A 12,525-nucleotide genomic window follows, 5' to 3' on the forward strand; every position below is an offset into this window, starting at 1 on the left:
GAAAAAGGAGGTTCTCCGTGAACTACTTTTGAATTAGAATGATATCTCTTTTCATCTCTGAGTGTCCAGGTGGTCACTTATTCAAAAAATCCTTGCACACCTATTTATGTATCAGCTGCTGTTACAGTTGCCGCAGGCACAGCCAAGATCCCCACCCTCCTGTGGCATCAAGATAGTACCCTCAGCTGTGGCTATGCTCTGAGATATCTCCCTGACTTCTAGCTGAGAGGTACAGTGATTTGAGAAACCCCAACCATCAGAAAGTATTAGAAGTTCTGTTCCTAGAATTTCAGAGTTGCAGGCTGACCCATGAACAGTTGACCGTGGTTTTCTAATGGTTTCACTGGGATTGAGGTTGGAACCATAGCTGAATTAGGGTTTTGGTTCCACCTCTAACGTTGCTCCTTCCCTGTTCTTTCTGTACTAGAGAGTCACTGGTGGCGGGTCATAATTTGGTTAAGTGATAAAGAGCTTCCTAGGTGGCTCTATTGGTAAAGAACCTGCCTGCCAGTGCAGGAGATGTAAGGGATGTATGTTTGATCCCTGGGTTGGGAAGATCCGCTGGAGAAGGAAATGGCAACCCACTCCAGTATTCTTGCCTAGAGAATTCCATGGACAGAGGAGCCTGGTAGGCTATACATAGCCCATGGGATTGCAAAGAGTCGGACATGACTGAGCAACTAAGGCTTGGCTTGGAACGAGTGGACCAATACTAAACATGGTTTCTAAGGCTTATTTAACCTGTTAGCAAGAGAAATAAACTAGCTATAAGAGATATCTCTTGAGTTTGTCAGTTGTTAAAACACAGTGATATAGGTGGTCAAGGGAAGCTTGGCATTTCTCAGAGGTTTATTATCAGTAATATGGTAAAAAAAAAGAAAAGAAGGAAAGAAAAAAAGAAATTGCAGTTCAGACTCTATTCATTTGGCCTCTGTGTAATGTCCGTGGTGAAAAGTTTAAATTAGCTTTATGAAGAAAATGTTTTCTTCATGACAAACATAAAAAGGTAACAGGAGAAATGCCAAGTATTTAAGGAAGCAGAGTTTAAACTATTATTATTCTTTACAAATGGTTTATGTAGTCATAATGAAGGTACCCTTTGCCTAGGCTGAAATATTAATATCTTGAAAGAACTGATAGCATTTCTCTAAGCACCTAAATCATACTACCTGCTAATCCAGACTGACCATGAGTGTGTATGCTTTCCTCTCTTCCTGTGCCTGTTTTCTTTAGCCTGCATCAGTGAGATTCATTCAGTCCACTGGGATGTGGTAGTTGGACAGAACAGAGCAGATGCCATCTAATTCTACGAATGCAAAGGAGAGGGAGTATGACCCAGTGATGCAGAGTGGGCATGATTTGCTACTTTCTGGTTCAAGAGGCCAGTGCCACTTGAGATTCTTTCTGTGTACTTAATTGGGCTCAGAAATCCTATTCAAATCAATGAAAACCAACTGAGTAATGGCTGTGTCAAGTTTGTGCTATGAGTTCTAATTGTCCTTCTGTATCAAAGTCTATTTGAGTTAGCCCTAAAATGCGAAGTTCTAGTTTTATATTATTGGGAGAAAACCCTTTGCTGTTAGACTTTCAGTGTAATGGAGTTGTGACACTTGTGTACCCCCTACTCTCCTTCAGGTAAAAACGGAGTGTACATGACTGATATAAAACCTCAAGGTGTGGCTATGAAAGCTGGAGTCCTGGTTGATGACCACTTGATTGAAGTGAATGGAGAGAATGTAGAGGATGCCAGCCATGAGGAGGTAGTTGAAAAGGTATACCTCAAAGGAGTACTTTTCTCACCCTTAACTTTCACTCTGCTCTCATCGGAAGCAACAGGAAGACAGGAATGGTAGTTTATGATGGGAAGACTATGAAAACGGGAAGCTAAACCTTTGTATTAACAGCAAACAGACTCATTAGTGGTGTAAGCAGTGTTAACACAGGGTTTTGGAATGAGGCCTTTGCTAGTTTCATGTTGTTTTGAAAAGTGTTCTAAAGAACCATTATCTTCTGGATCTTATGTGTAATTGACTGGAATCACTCTCTAAACTTGTAATAAATTCGATGTTGAACCAATGTTACTAAAGTGTTTTAATACAAGCTGGAAGATGACCAGTGTGGGTGATGAATCTTGAGTTACATATGGGGAGTATTTGATGTGTTATACCCCAAATCTTATGCCCCAGCATGATTCCACGATGCATGAAAAACACTCAGAGGTTTTCCTTTGGGGTCATATAGAACCTTGAAAATTGACCAACTTTATCTTTTCTTGGTAGAATGATATTTCAAAGTAGACCTTTACTTTCTTTTCCAAATTCCTTTCCTAGTCTTCACCTAACTACCTTTTTGGGTTTTCTGAATTCCAGCTTTCACTTGGGTTCAGTTAGCATCTGTGTGGGTGACATACTTAACAAAGGGAGAAACAACTGTATAAGGGAAGATAAATAAATACCAGTGAAGTAGTACAAAACAGTATTACAGCTTAAGTTCAGGACTTACACCCCATATATCCTGTTTAATCTATAGACTGTGTGCCTCAACACAGAAACTTTTCTATTTCCCAGCATCTTTCTTGGAGACTGATGGTGGTCCTCACCTGTGAGTGTTGTTGCAGGTGAAGAAGTCTGGAAGCCGCATCATGTTCCTGCTTGTGGACAAGGAAACTGACAAGCACCATAGCGAGCAGAAGATAAAAGTCAAGAGAGAAACAGCCAGTCTGAAACTGCTACCCTGCCAGCCCCGTGTAGTAGAAATGAAGAAGGGAAGCAATGGCTATGGTTTCTACCTGAGGGAAAGCCCAGAACAGAAAGGTAAGGCACTTGAAGAGCAGAAAACTTGGCAGTGTAACCATCCAATTCTTCATCCCAGTGTGACTCCAGAGTTCCATTAGGCCCCCACAGCCCCCCCATCAGAGTATCCTTAGGTTTTCATAGCAGAATTATAAGGCAGAATTTTGGATCTGAGCAGTAGCATGCTAGTAAATTGGCTCTCTGGGAGAAAAAAAAAAAGCCCTAATCTGTAGCATGTGTTGTTTCGTTGTGTAAATACTCCCACTATGTCTGATTTCAAGCTACAACATGCTGTCACAGAATGCAAAGTTGAGAAGTATTCTCATGAGCTGGTTTGAGACAGCGCCAACACACCACTAGATCTGAGGCAGGGGTGTGGGTGGGGATTTGGGACATGAATAGAACCAGGAGTCTTTCTGATTCCCTGTAATTCAGTAAGAATTAAGGTCCTCCTACACAAGCTGAATACATCAGGAAAAAACAATGTAGGTTCAGGCCATGAAAACCGTTATTCACCCAGAAGTTGCCATTTTCTTTCCATCATATATATTTACATTAATTTATGAAACATTAGTTTGGCTCATATGGTATAAAAACATCCTCAGGATCTTTGAGAATATCAAATGAATGCAATGAGAATTCTTCAGTCAAGAAGACCCCTATTTACTAGAGGAGATAAGACACATATGTCCATAACTGAAGGTAGATGGTGAGAAACATCTTAAAACAGGGCAGTTAAGATACTATGGAAATTCAATGTTGGAGCAAGTTTTTCTCACTAAAAAGGTATTGGGAGGCCTCATAGTAAAGGTAGTACTTGAACTCTGGCTTTGTAGTATGAATAGAATTTGGGCAAGCTGATGGGGTAGAGACAAGTAAGTCCAATCCATGAAGATAGGATTGTGTGAATAAAGCAAGAAGACACAGGCTCAGTTTGATGGCCATTTAAAGTACAGCACAGAAAATCAAGTTAGAAAGGTCAGTTGAGGAGACATATGATGGACTATGAGTACATGGTGAGGAGTTTAGACTTACTTCCAGAGTTAGTGGGGAGTTATTCTCTCTCAGTGTGAGAGAGAAGAAAAATTAAGCCTACATTGGCTTGGGGGCTTTACACATCTCAATTACTCCTAATAATTTTGCAAGAATTGCTGAAATTGGGGACTTGAAGAAGATACAACAATTTTTACATGGTCAAATAGTTCTAGTACAGCTAGAATCAAAATTAGGTCTATTTAGTTTCAAAGCTCACACTCATGCTGTTGTGCTGGGGAATGACTTGCTCAGACGTTGCATCAAGATGAACGTGTAGGCAGGTCTGTACTGGAGAAGGCAAACAAGGAGGGGAGAGCAACTGATAAGGTAGCAGTTTAGGAAGAATTCAAGGCAGGAATACAAACTGCATTTCAGGCAGAAGAACTAGGGCTCCAGAAGAGATGTGCAAAAATATTAAGGTAGCACTGAAGGACTTGGCTGATTAGACACAGGGAGTGCATGCTAAGGACGAATCATGCTACGTGTCAGTGACAGGAGGATGGCGCTCCCACTAACAGGTGACCAAGAGATGCCAAGCAACTAGCTGGAAAAGCGAAATTGGAGCTTGTTAAAACTGAATGAGGGGCAAAAAAAAAAAAAAAAAAAAGTGAGAGATCTGAAGGCTTCTAGTGAAGATGGTTCAATTCCTGAAGACTCAACACCCAACAAGGTAGATGACATTTTAGAAGGCCCCTGAATGTCTGCTAAGCTAGAGTGAACCTCATTTCTTGTGTTTATTCCTGGAATGAGTTCTGAGCAAAGATCGAGGTGGATAGGATGCGTATAGATATCCTAGTGGGAAGGACAGGAGTTGTACTCAGCATGCCTTTTATACCTATTTTATAAGGGTTTTAGGCCCCAGAAGAAATCCCTCCATTTGTATTCTAGGGATCTTTCTGATAATTTTATTTAAATTTTATTTAATTTTTTTTTTGGCGAGGGTAGGTCAAATCATCAAGGACATAGATTCCAAAAGTCCAGCAGAAAAGGCTGGCTTGAAGAACAATGACCTGGTTGTTGCTGTCAATGGCAAGTCTGTGGAGTCCCTTGATCATGACAGTGTGGTGGAAATGATTAGAAAGGGTGGAGATCAGACCTCTCTATTGGTGGTAGACAAAGAGACAGACAACATATATAAACTGGTAAGTAATACAAGGTCACATATTCATGAATTAAGGTTGGGTCCATTCACTCATGCCCTCAAATTTTGGTTAAGTTATCACTTTGATCTTCATACTGGAAGAGGCATAACAATCATCATTAAGGCTGCACTGAAGCTCAAATTGGTAGATAAGAGAATGTGATGGGTTCATGAGGTTTAAGTCCTTGGAAATAAGATTTTTGAAAGAATTTGCAAATATAACTGCAGAATTTCTCTTGGTGACCTGGGAAAAATCTATGAAAAATAGCCTGGAAATAAGCAGATGTAGTCCTAACTTTCCCAAATAGAGAATGACTGGATTTTAACCTATAGACCAATGTGGTCTATCAATCCCATGTAAAAGCCTATAAGGGATTATTAGTTTATAAACCCTTAGCAAGGGAGTAGAAACAGATTCATCAAGACCAAGCTGTGTCAAACTAATCTTATTTCCTTTTATCTTTTAGTCACAATACCTATTGTCTGCATATTTTAAGGTTTTTTATAACACTTTTATCACAAGAATTGAGGTTCACTCTAGCTTAGCAGACATTCGGGGGCCTTCTAAAGTGTCATCTGTCTTGTTGGGTGTTGGTCACAAAAATGAACAAAGATGAACTTGTTCTATGTGATATACAATAGAAGCATCCAAAGGTATATAAATGATATAGAGGGAGGAATATTTTGGGTGGTAGAATTAGCCTCCTTCAGATTAAAAAAAACCTGAAGCTTAGACAGACTAAGTGATTGGCTAAAATAACCCATTTTATCAAAGACTGAAGTCAGTATTTGAAAGCAAGTTTTAATTTATTATGCCATACTCCCTCCCAGCACATTTTGAATAGACATTTCAAGACATTTGTGTAAAGAAGACTAAAGAGTGAACTGGATGATAGAAAAATTAATGGGTTTTTAGCTAGTTGAACCACCATACCTAAGAGTACTTGATACTGGACCAAATGTCAACCCAAACAGATGTCTAATAGCATGCTGTTTGTTCCTAAGCTAGTATATTATTAAATGTGAATGGAGACATGGAAAACCTATTTAATATACTTAAGTCAACAGTTCAGTTCAGTTCAGTCGTTCAGTCGTGTCTGACTCTTTGCGACCCCATGAATCACTGCACGCCAGGCCTCCCTGTCCATTACCAACTCCTGGAGTCTACTCAAACTCATGTCCATAGAGTCGGTGATGCATTCAGCCATCTCATCCTCTGTCATCCCCTTCTCCTCCTGCCCCCAATCCCTCCCAGCATCAGGATCTTTTCCAATGAGTCAACTCTTCGCATGAGGTGGCCCAAGTACTGGAGTTTCAGCTTTAGTATCAGTCCTTCCAATGAACACCTAGGACTGATCTCCTTTAGGATGGACTGGTTGGATCTCCTTGCAGTCCAAGGGATGCTCAAGAGTCTTCTCCAACACCACAATTCAAAAGCATCAATTTTTCGGCACTCAGCTTTCTTCACAGTCCAACTCTCACATCCATACATGACCACTGGAAAAACCATAGCCTTGACCAGACGGACCTTTGTTGGCAAAGTAATGTCTCTGCTTTTTAATATGCTGTCTAGGTTGGTCATAACTTTCCTTCCAAGGAGTAAGAGTCTTTTAATTTCATGGCTGCAGTCACCATCTGCAGTGATCTTGGAGCCCCCCAAAATAAAGTTTGACACTGTTTCCACTGTTTCCCCATCTATTTCCCATGAAGTGATGGGACCAGATGCCATGATCTTAGTTTTCTGAATGTTGAACTTTAAGCCAAGTTTTTCACTCTCCTCTTTCACTTTCATCAAGAGGCTTTTTAGTTCCTCTTCAATTTCTGCCATAAGGGTGGTGTCATTTGCAAATCTGAGGTTATTGATACTTCTCCCAGCAATCTTGATTCCAGCTTGTGCTTCATCCAGCCCAGCGTTTCTCATGATGTACTCTGCATATAAGTTAAGTAAGCAGGGTGACAACATACAGCCTTGATGTACTCCTTTTCCTATTTGGAACCAGTCTGTTGTTCCATGTCCAGTTCTAACTGTTGCTTCCTGACCTGCATAGAGGTTTCTCAAGAGGCAGGTCAGGTGGTCTGGTATTCCCATCTCTTTTAGAATTTTCCACAGTTTATTGTGATCCACACAGTCAAAGGCTTTGGCATAGTCAATAAAGCAGAAATAGATGTTTTTCTGGAACTCTCTTGCTTTTTCGATGATCCTGATGAACTATGGACAGAGGTTCGTGACATTGTACAGGAGACAGGGATCAAGATCATCCCCATGAAAAAGAAATGCAAAAAAGCAAAATGGCTGTCTGAGGAGGTCTTACAAATAACTATGAAAAGAAGAGAAGCGAAAAGCAAAGGAGAAAAGGAAAGATATTCCTATTTGAATGCAGAGTTCCAAGAGTACAAGGAGAGATAAGAAAGCCTTCCTCAGCAATCAATGCAAAGAGTTAGAGGAAAACAACAGAATGGGAAAGACTTAAGTCATACAGATGACTTAATGTGTTGATGAATAGTTACTAGAGACTAATATTTAAAATATCTAGTCAAGATAGAAGAATAAAAACTAGTAAGTTTAAAGTTTAATCAGGAATATATTCCAAGTACTAAACTAACTTAAAAGTAAATTGTATAAATACCAAATGGTGAGGCCTGAACTGATGACTATAGAAAAAAGTGCAGAAAACTTGATGACATTCTAAGTAGCTGCCCCTACCCAAAAAACTCAATTTAAAGTTACATTAATTGACATTTGGCTTTTGAAGATGATAGTATTACTGTTCTGAGTTGACCAGACTACACCTGAAATTACCAGTAATGTAATTTTGGGTAAATTACCCTCCCTGTGCCTGTTTCCTTCCTTGTAAGGTGGGTGTATCTATGGCGAATGGTGGTTATTAAGCGTTAAATGAGTTAATCAACAATGTGTCCAGTCCTGACAACCTCACTTTAGGCCAGTGTCAAGAAAGGTAACCAGGGAATAGGTTTTGTAAGACATTATGTGAATATTTAGTTTGAATAACCATAGGTTTTAGGGAAGAAAGGAAAACATATTGTCAAGAATTTAAAAGGCTAAATGGTAACTATGTAAGGTAATGGATCTGTGTTAATTAACTTGATCATGGTAATGATTTCACAATGTATATGTCTAGCAAATCATGATGTGTACACCTCAAACATATACAACTGTAACTGTCAATTATACATTGTTAGAGCTGGGAAGATACATGAAGCAAAAATTGATGAAACTGAAAAGAAAATACAATTCTACAATAATAGTTGGAGACTTCAATAGCCCATTCTCAACACTGGATAGAACAATCAGACAGAAGTAAGGAACTAGAGTACTTGAACAATGCAAACCAGTTAGATCTAACAGTCATACAGAGAACATTCTACCCAACAATATAATACACGTTCTCAACTGCACATGGGATAGTCTCCAGAACAGACCATGTGTTAGGCCACAAATCAAGTCACAAGAGTCAAAAGATGGAATCAACCCAAGTGTCCATTGACAGATAAATGGATTTAAAACAAATAACACACACACACACACACACGAATTTGAAAGGCTACTACATGTGGGAAGTAGACTTATTTTTGAGGTGTCCTATGGGGCACAGCTTCACCAAATAGAGAAGGCATAAGGAGCTAGCTTTTGGCTTAAAGACAACCAAAGCTACCAGGAACAAGCTCTGCAGAGTGGGGAGCTCCCAGCTGGAGGAAAAAAATCAAACAAGTCAGAAGGTCACTGCAGTAGCTGCTGTAAAGGGAATTCAGGCATCAAGTCCTCTTCATGCATGCTTGCTTGTGTGCTTGCTGAAGCATCCGCCTCTTTGCAACCCCATGACGGACTGTAGCCTGCCAGGATCTTCTGTTCATGGTATTTTCCAGTCAAGAAAATGAGTGAGTTGCCATTTCCTCCTCCAAGGCATCTTCCCAACCGAGGGATCAATCCTGAGTCTTCTGTGTCTCCTGTGCTGGCAGGCAGGTTCTCTACCACTAGCACCACCTGGGAAGTCCCAAGTCCTTTTCAATGCCTCCTAATCTTATGACAGAGTGACTTAACTATAATTTTAATGTTTTGATTAGTATGAGAGAAATTGGATCTAAAAAGATGCCTGTCTCCATCCTCTTCCTCCCTCTTCTCTCCCAAAGTAAGTTCCATAGATGGGTAGGTGCATGATGGTTGGATCTTTGATATATATATATCAGTGACTAAAACAAAACACTTAGACCAGTTCTTGGCACATACCAGACACCCAAATATTTGAATGAAGATGAGTAAAGACTCATTACCGTCCTCTGCCTCAAGACTAGCTGCTATTGTCAGATACAGTTGATCTGTAGTGATAGCAGAAGTATTTTCGCATGTGATGAGTCACTCTGACAATTTTCCACATTTTAAAGAGAAAGAAATGTGGGAAGATTTGCAAGTATAGCATTGAAAGATTTGAGGTTCATTGAATTGGGTAAGTAGGAGGTTCTGTGCTGGTGCTACTCTTTTTAAAAAAAATTTATTTTCGGTTGTGCTGGGTCTTTGTTGCTTCGAGAGAACTTTCTCTAGTTGTGTGCGGGCTTCTCATTGTGGTGGCCTCTCTTGTTGTGGAGCACAGGTGTAGCACACGGGCTTCAGTAGCTGCAGCTTGGGGACTCTAGAGGGCACAGACTTGAGTAGTTGTGATCAACAGGTTTAGTTGCCCAGAGGCAGGCAGGATCTTCCCAGACTAGGGATCAAGCCCATGTCCCCTGCATTGGCAGGATTCGTATCCACTGTATCATCAGGGAAGTCCTGTGTTGGTGCTACTCTTGTTTAGAAAGGAAGATGTGGTCTTGGGGTAAAACAGATGATACTAGGACCCCAAATCCAGTTTTAGTCAGGTTGTTGAACAAGAAGAAGTAGGAGATCATAAACCTAGACTCTGCAGGCTGGCTAAAGGTGAAGATGGCTATGGCTTTCACTTAAACGCGGTTCGGGGTCAGCCAGGCTTAGCTTCAATTGCTTGATTTTCTACTCACTGCCTAACAAATGTCCTGCACACCTGTGGGCAGTAATTAAACTGCTGACCCAAAATCTTACCATATCCAAATATACAGGTATATAAAATATACAACTAAAAAGTCTCTTAACTAAAACCCACAGTCAGCTAAACTCTTCATTCTGTAACAAAAACTAGTCCTATGTTTCCTGTTTCTCTGCCTTTTTATATTTAAGACCATCACTGCCTTCTTCACATGGACAGTCTGGGAGTTGAGATGGTTTAGAAGTATTTAAAGATAGTGAGGAGTCTGGATGGGAGGGAGTTTGGGAGAGAATGGATACATGTATATGTAGGGCTAAGTTCCTCTGCTGTCCACCTGAAACTCTCCCAACATTGTTAACCGGCTATACTTCAATGCAAAATAAAAAGCTTAAAAAAAAAAAAAAAAGGAGTCTAGCATAGCAGAGTGTCAGCTAATGGTTATAGCAGCAAATAGTAAAATAGAGAACAACAGACAGGACTGGTGCGGGGAATGGGAGAAGCAAGTAGTAAATGACTGGAATTGACTTTTGTTACCATATGTGACTGTGTGATTGCCAACTTCCTCTACCCACTCCCCCAAATGATCACTGTAATTCAAATAGTGACAAAAATATCATCTTATATTTCACTTTCTCTAATGTGTTTGAGGGGCACTGAACAGTTCTGAAGACCATCTTACTGAGGGAAAGGGCCAAGTGAACCTCCTCTGCATGAGGTATTGGGCAAGTCACTCAATGTCTCATAATCTCCCAATAGGGAGACTGCTGACAATTTGTTCAGTGACTTGCTCACTATCATGGAATCAGAATACACTAGCAGTTCTGTTAGATTTGGATCCTTGTACAACATTCTATACTGCTTTTATTTTATGTGTATGTACATTTGCTTACACAAATGTATGTATGTTTGTTTATGCTCATTATTCTGTAACTAAGCTCAATCTTCCTTTATACCTTTTCTGTTTGGGGTAGTAGAGATATTTTACAGCCCACAACCAGATGTATCTGGAAGAGGAGTGTAACATAGTGGATACCTTATAAATTAAACCAGCACATTTAATAAAGTGTAAATTCTCATACTTATCATTAATGTTTTTTTCCACTTTATTTTCAAAAGGCTGGCTTTTCTCCATTTTTCTACTATCAAAGCCAAGAGCTGCCTAATGGTTCTGTCAAGGAGGCTCCAGCTCCTACTCCTGCTCCTCTGGAGGTCTCAAGCCCAGAAACTACAGAGGAAGTAGATCATAAGCCTAAACTCTGCAGGCTGGCTAGAGGTGAAGATGGCTATGGCTTTCACTTAAACGCGGTTCGGGGTCAACCAGGCTCATTCGTCAAAGAGGTATGGTGAGCTGGTTCCAGCAGCCCAGTGAATACAGCCACAGTAAGGAGAGTCTCAGTTCCTCCCACTCACTAATGGCTCAGTAAAAAGATTACACCAAAGGCCTACACTGAGTGTCTCACTTGGGTTCAAGTAAATACTGGTCTCATACCCTTTAAGATAGCTATGAGTACATCAAAGTTCACATCATTTGTTTCTGAAACATCTGTGTGTCTCTTTACACATTTCAAATCAAATAAACAGAGTGAGTTGACATGACTGTAGTTGACAGTCACTACTAACAACTCTTGTCTGGGAGTAATACTTGTTTGCTTCTGTGTGTCTGGCATAATGCCATTACCCTGCAGATACTGACAGGTAGAAGACTATCTCTGTAGCTCTCAAGTTGGGAATGAAGACGGGGGACCTATGGAATCTAATGCCTTCACCCTGGAAAGCACCATATGAAAGATATACAATAGGATATTCAACCACTGTGAACACTATTCTTTTGAGTAGCACTTATGAAATTGTAGCTTTCATAAGCAGAAAGCATTAGGGCACCATTTTAAACTTCTGTACCTCAAGGAGAAATGTCTGTATTCTCAACATGACTGAGAATAAATTCTCAAAGCCCTCATCTCTCCTCTGCAGAACTGCTAGTCTAACACTCTGTGGTCTCTGTTTGGAAGTGGTAACTCAGAACTCTGCTTACAGGTGCAGAAGGGCGGCCCTGCTGACCTGGCTGGGCTGGAGGATGAGGACGTCATCATTGAGGTGAACGGAGTAAACATGCTGGATGAGCCCTATGAGAAGGTGGTGGACAGAATCCAGAGCAGTGGCAAGACTATCATACTCTTAGTCTGTGGAAAGAAGGCCTATGATTATTTCCAGGCTAAGAAAATCCCTATTGTTTCCTCCATGGCTGATCCGCTGGATGACGACCCTGATCCTGATGAAGGAAGGCTGGAAGAATCAGAGCAAGACTCACACTCGGCAGAAGAACGAGAACGAGTGAGTGGTGACACATTGCTTTTAGTGATTTAACTAACCAGAGTACGGTAAAGTCCTTAACAAGTGCACCATGTATCTACGCTTGTATCTACAGTTCTCCTAAAACACTAGAAAATTACAGTGTAAAGAGAACTAGCAAATTCAGTTACCGTGGGTGAGAGGAGGTAGTTTAAGAATAAACTTATTTTTCATAGCATGGAGTTGACAGTAA

General features: G+C 40.5%; 1 protein-coding gene across 2 annotated transcripts in view; it reads left to right on the forward strand.

Moving 5' to 3' along the window:
• The window catches only part of PDZK1 (PDZ domain containing 1), a 37,345-nt gene that overhangs the window by 23,395 nt on the left and 1,425 nt on the right, over nt 1–12,525 (forward strand). For both annotated transcript variants that reach the window (XM_065905508.1, XM_065905501.1), the window contains exons 5-9: nt 1,636–1,772; nt 2,618–2,813; nt 4,773–4,969; nt 11,100–11,321; nt 12,018–12,314. In XM_065905508.1, the coding sequence (XP_065761580.1) occupies nt 1,636–1,772; nt 2,618–2,813; nt 4,773–4,969; nt 11,100–11,321; nt 12,018–12,314 (1,049 nt within the window). The remainder of the gene's footprint in view (nt 1–1,635; nt 1,773–2,617; nt 2,814–4,772; nt 4,970–11,099; nt 11,322–12,017; nt 12,315–12,525) is intronic.

The sequence above is a fragment of the Muntiacus reevesi genome, chromosome 1, assembly GCF_963930625.1.
Source record: "Muntiacus reevesi chromosome 1, mMunRee1.1, whole genome shotgun sequence".
NCBI lineage: Eukaryota > Metazoa > Chordata > Mammalia > Artiodactyla > Cervidae > Muntiacus > Muntiacus reevesi.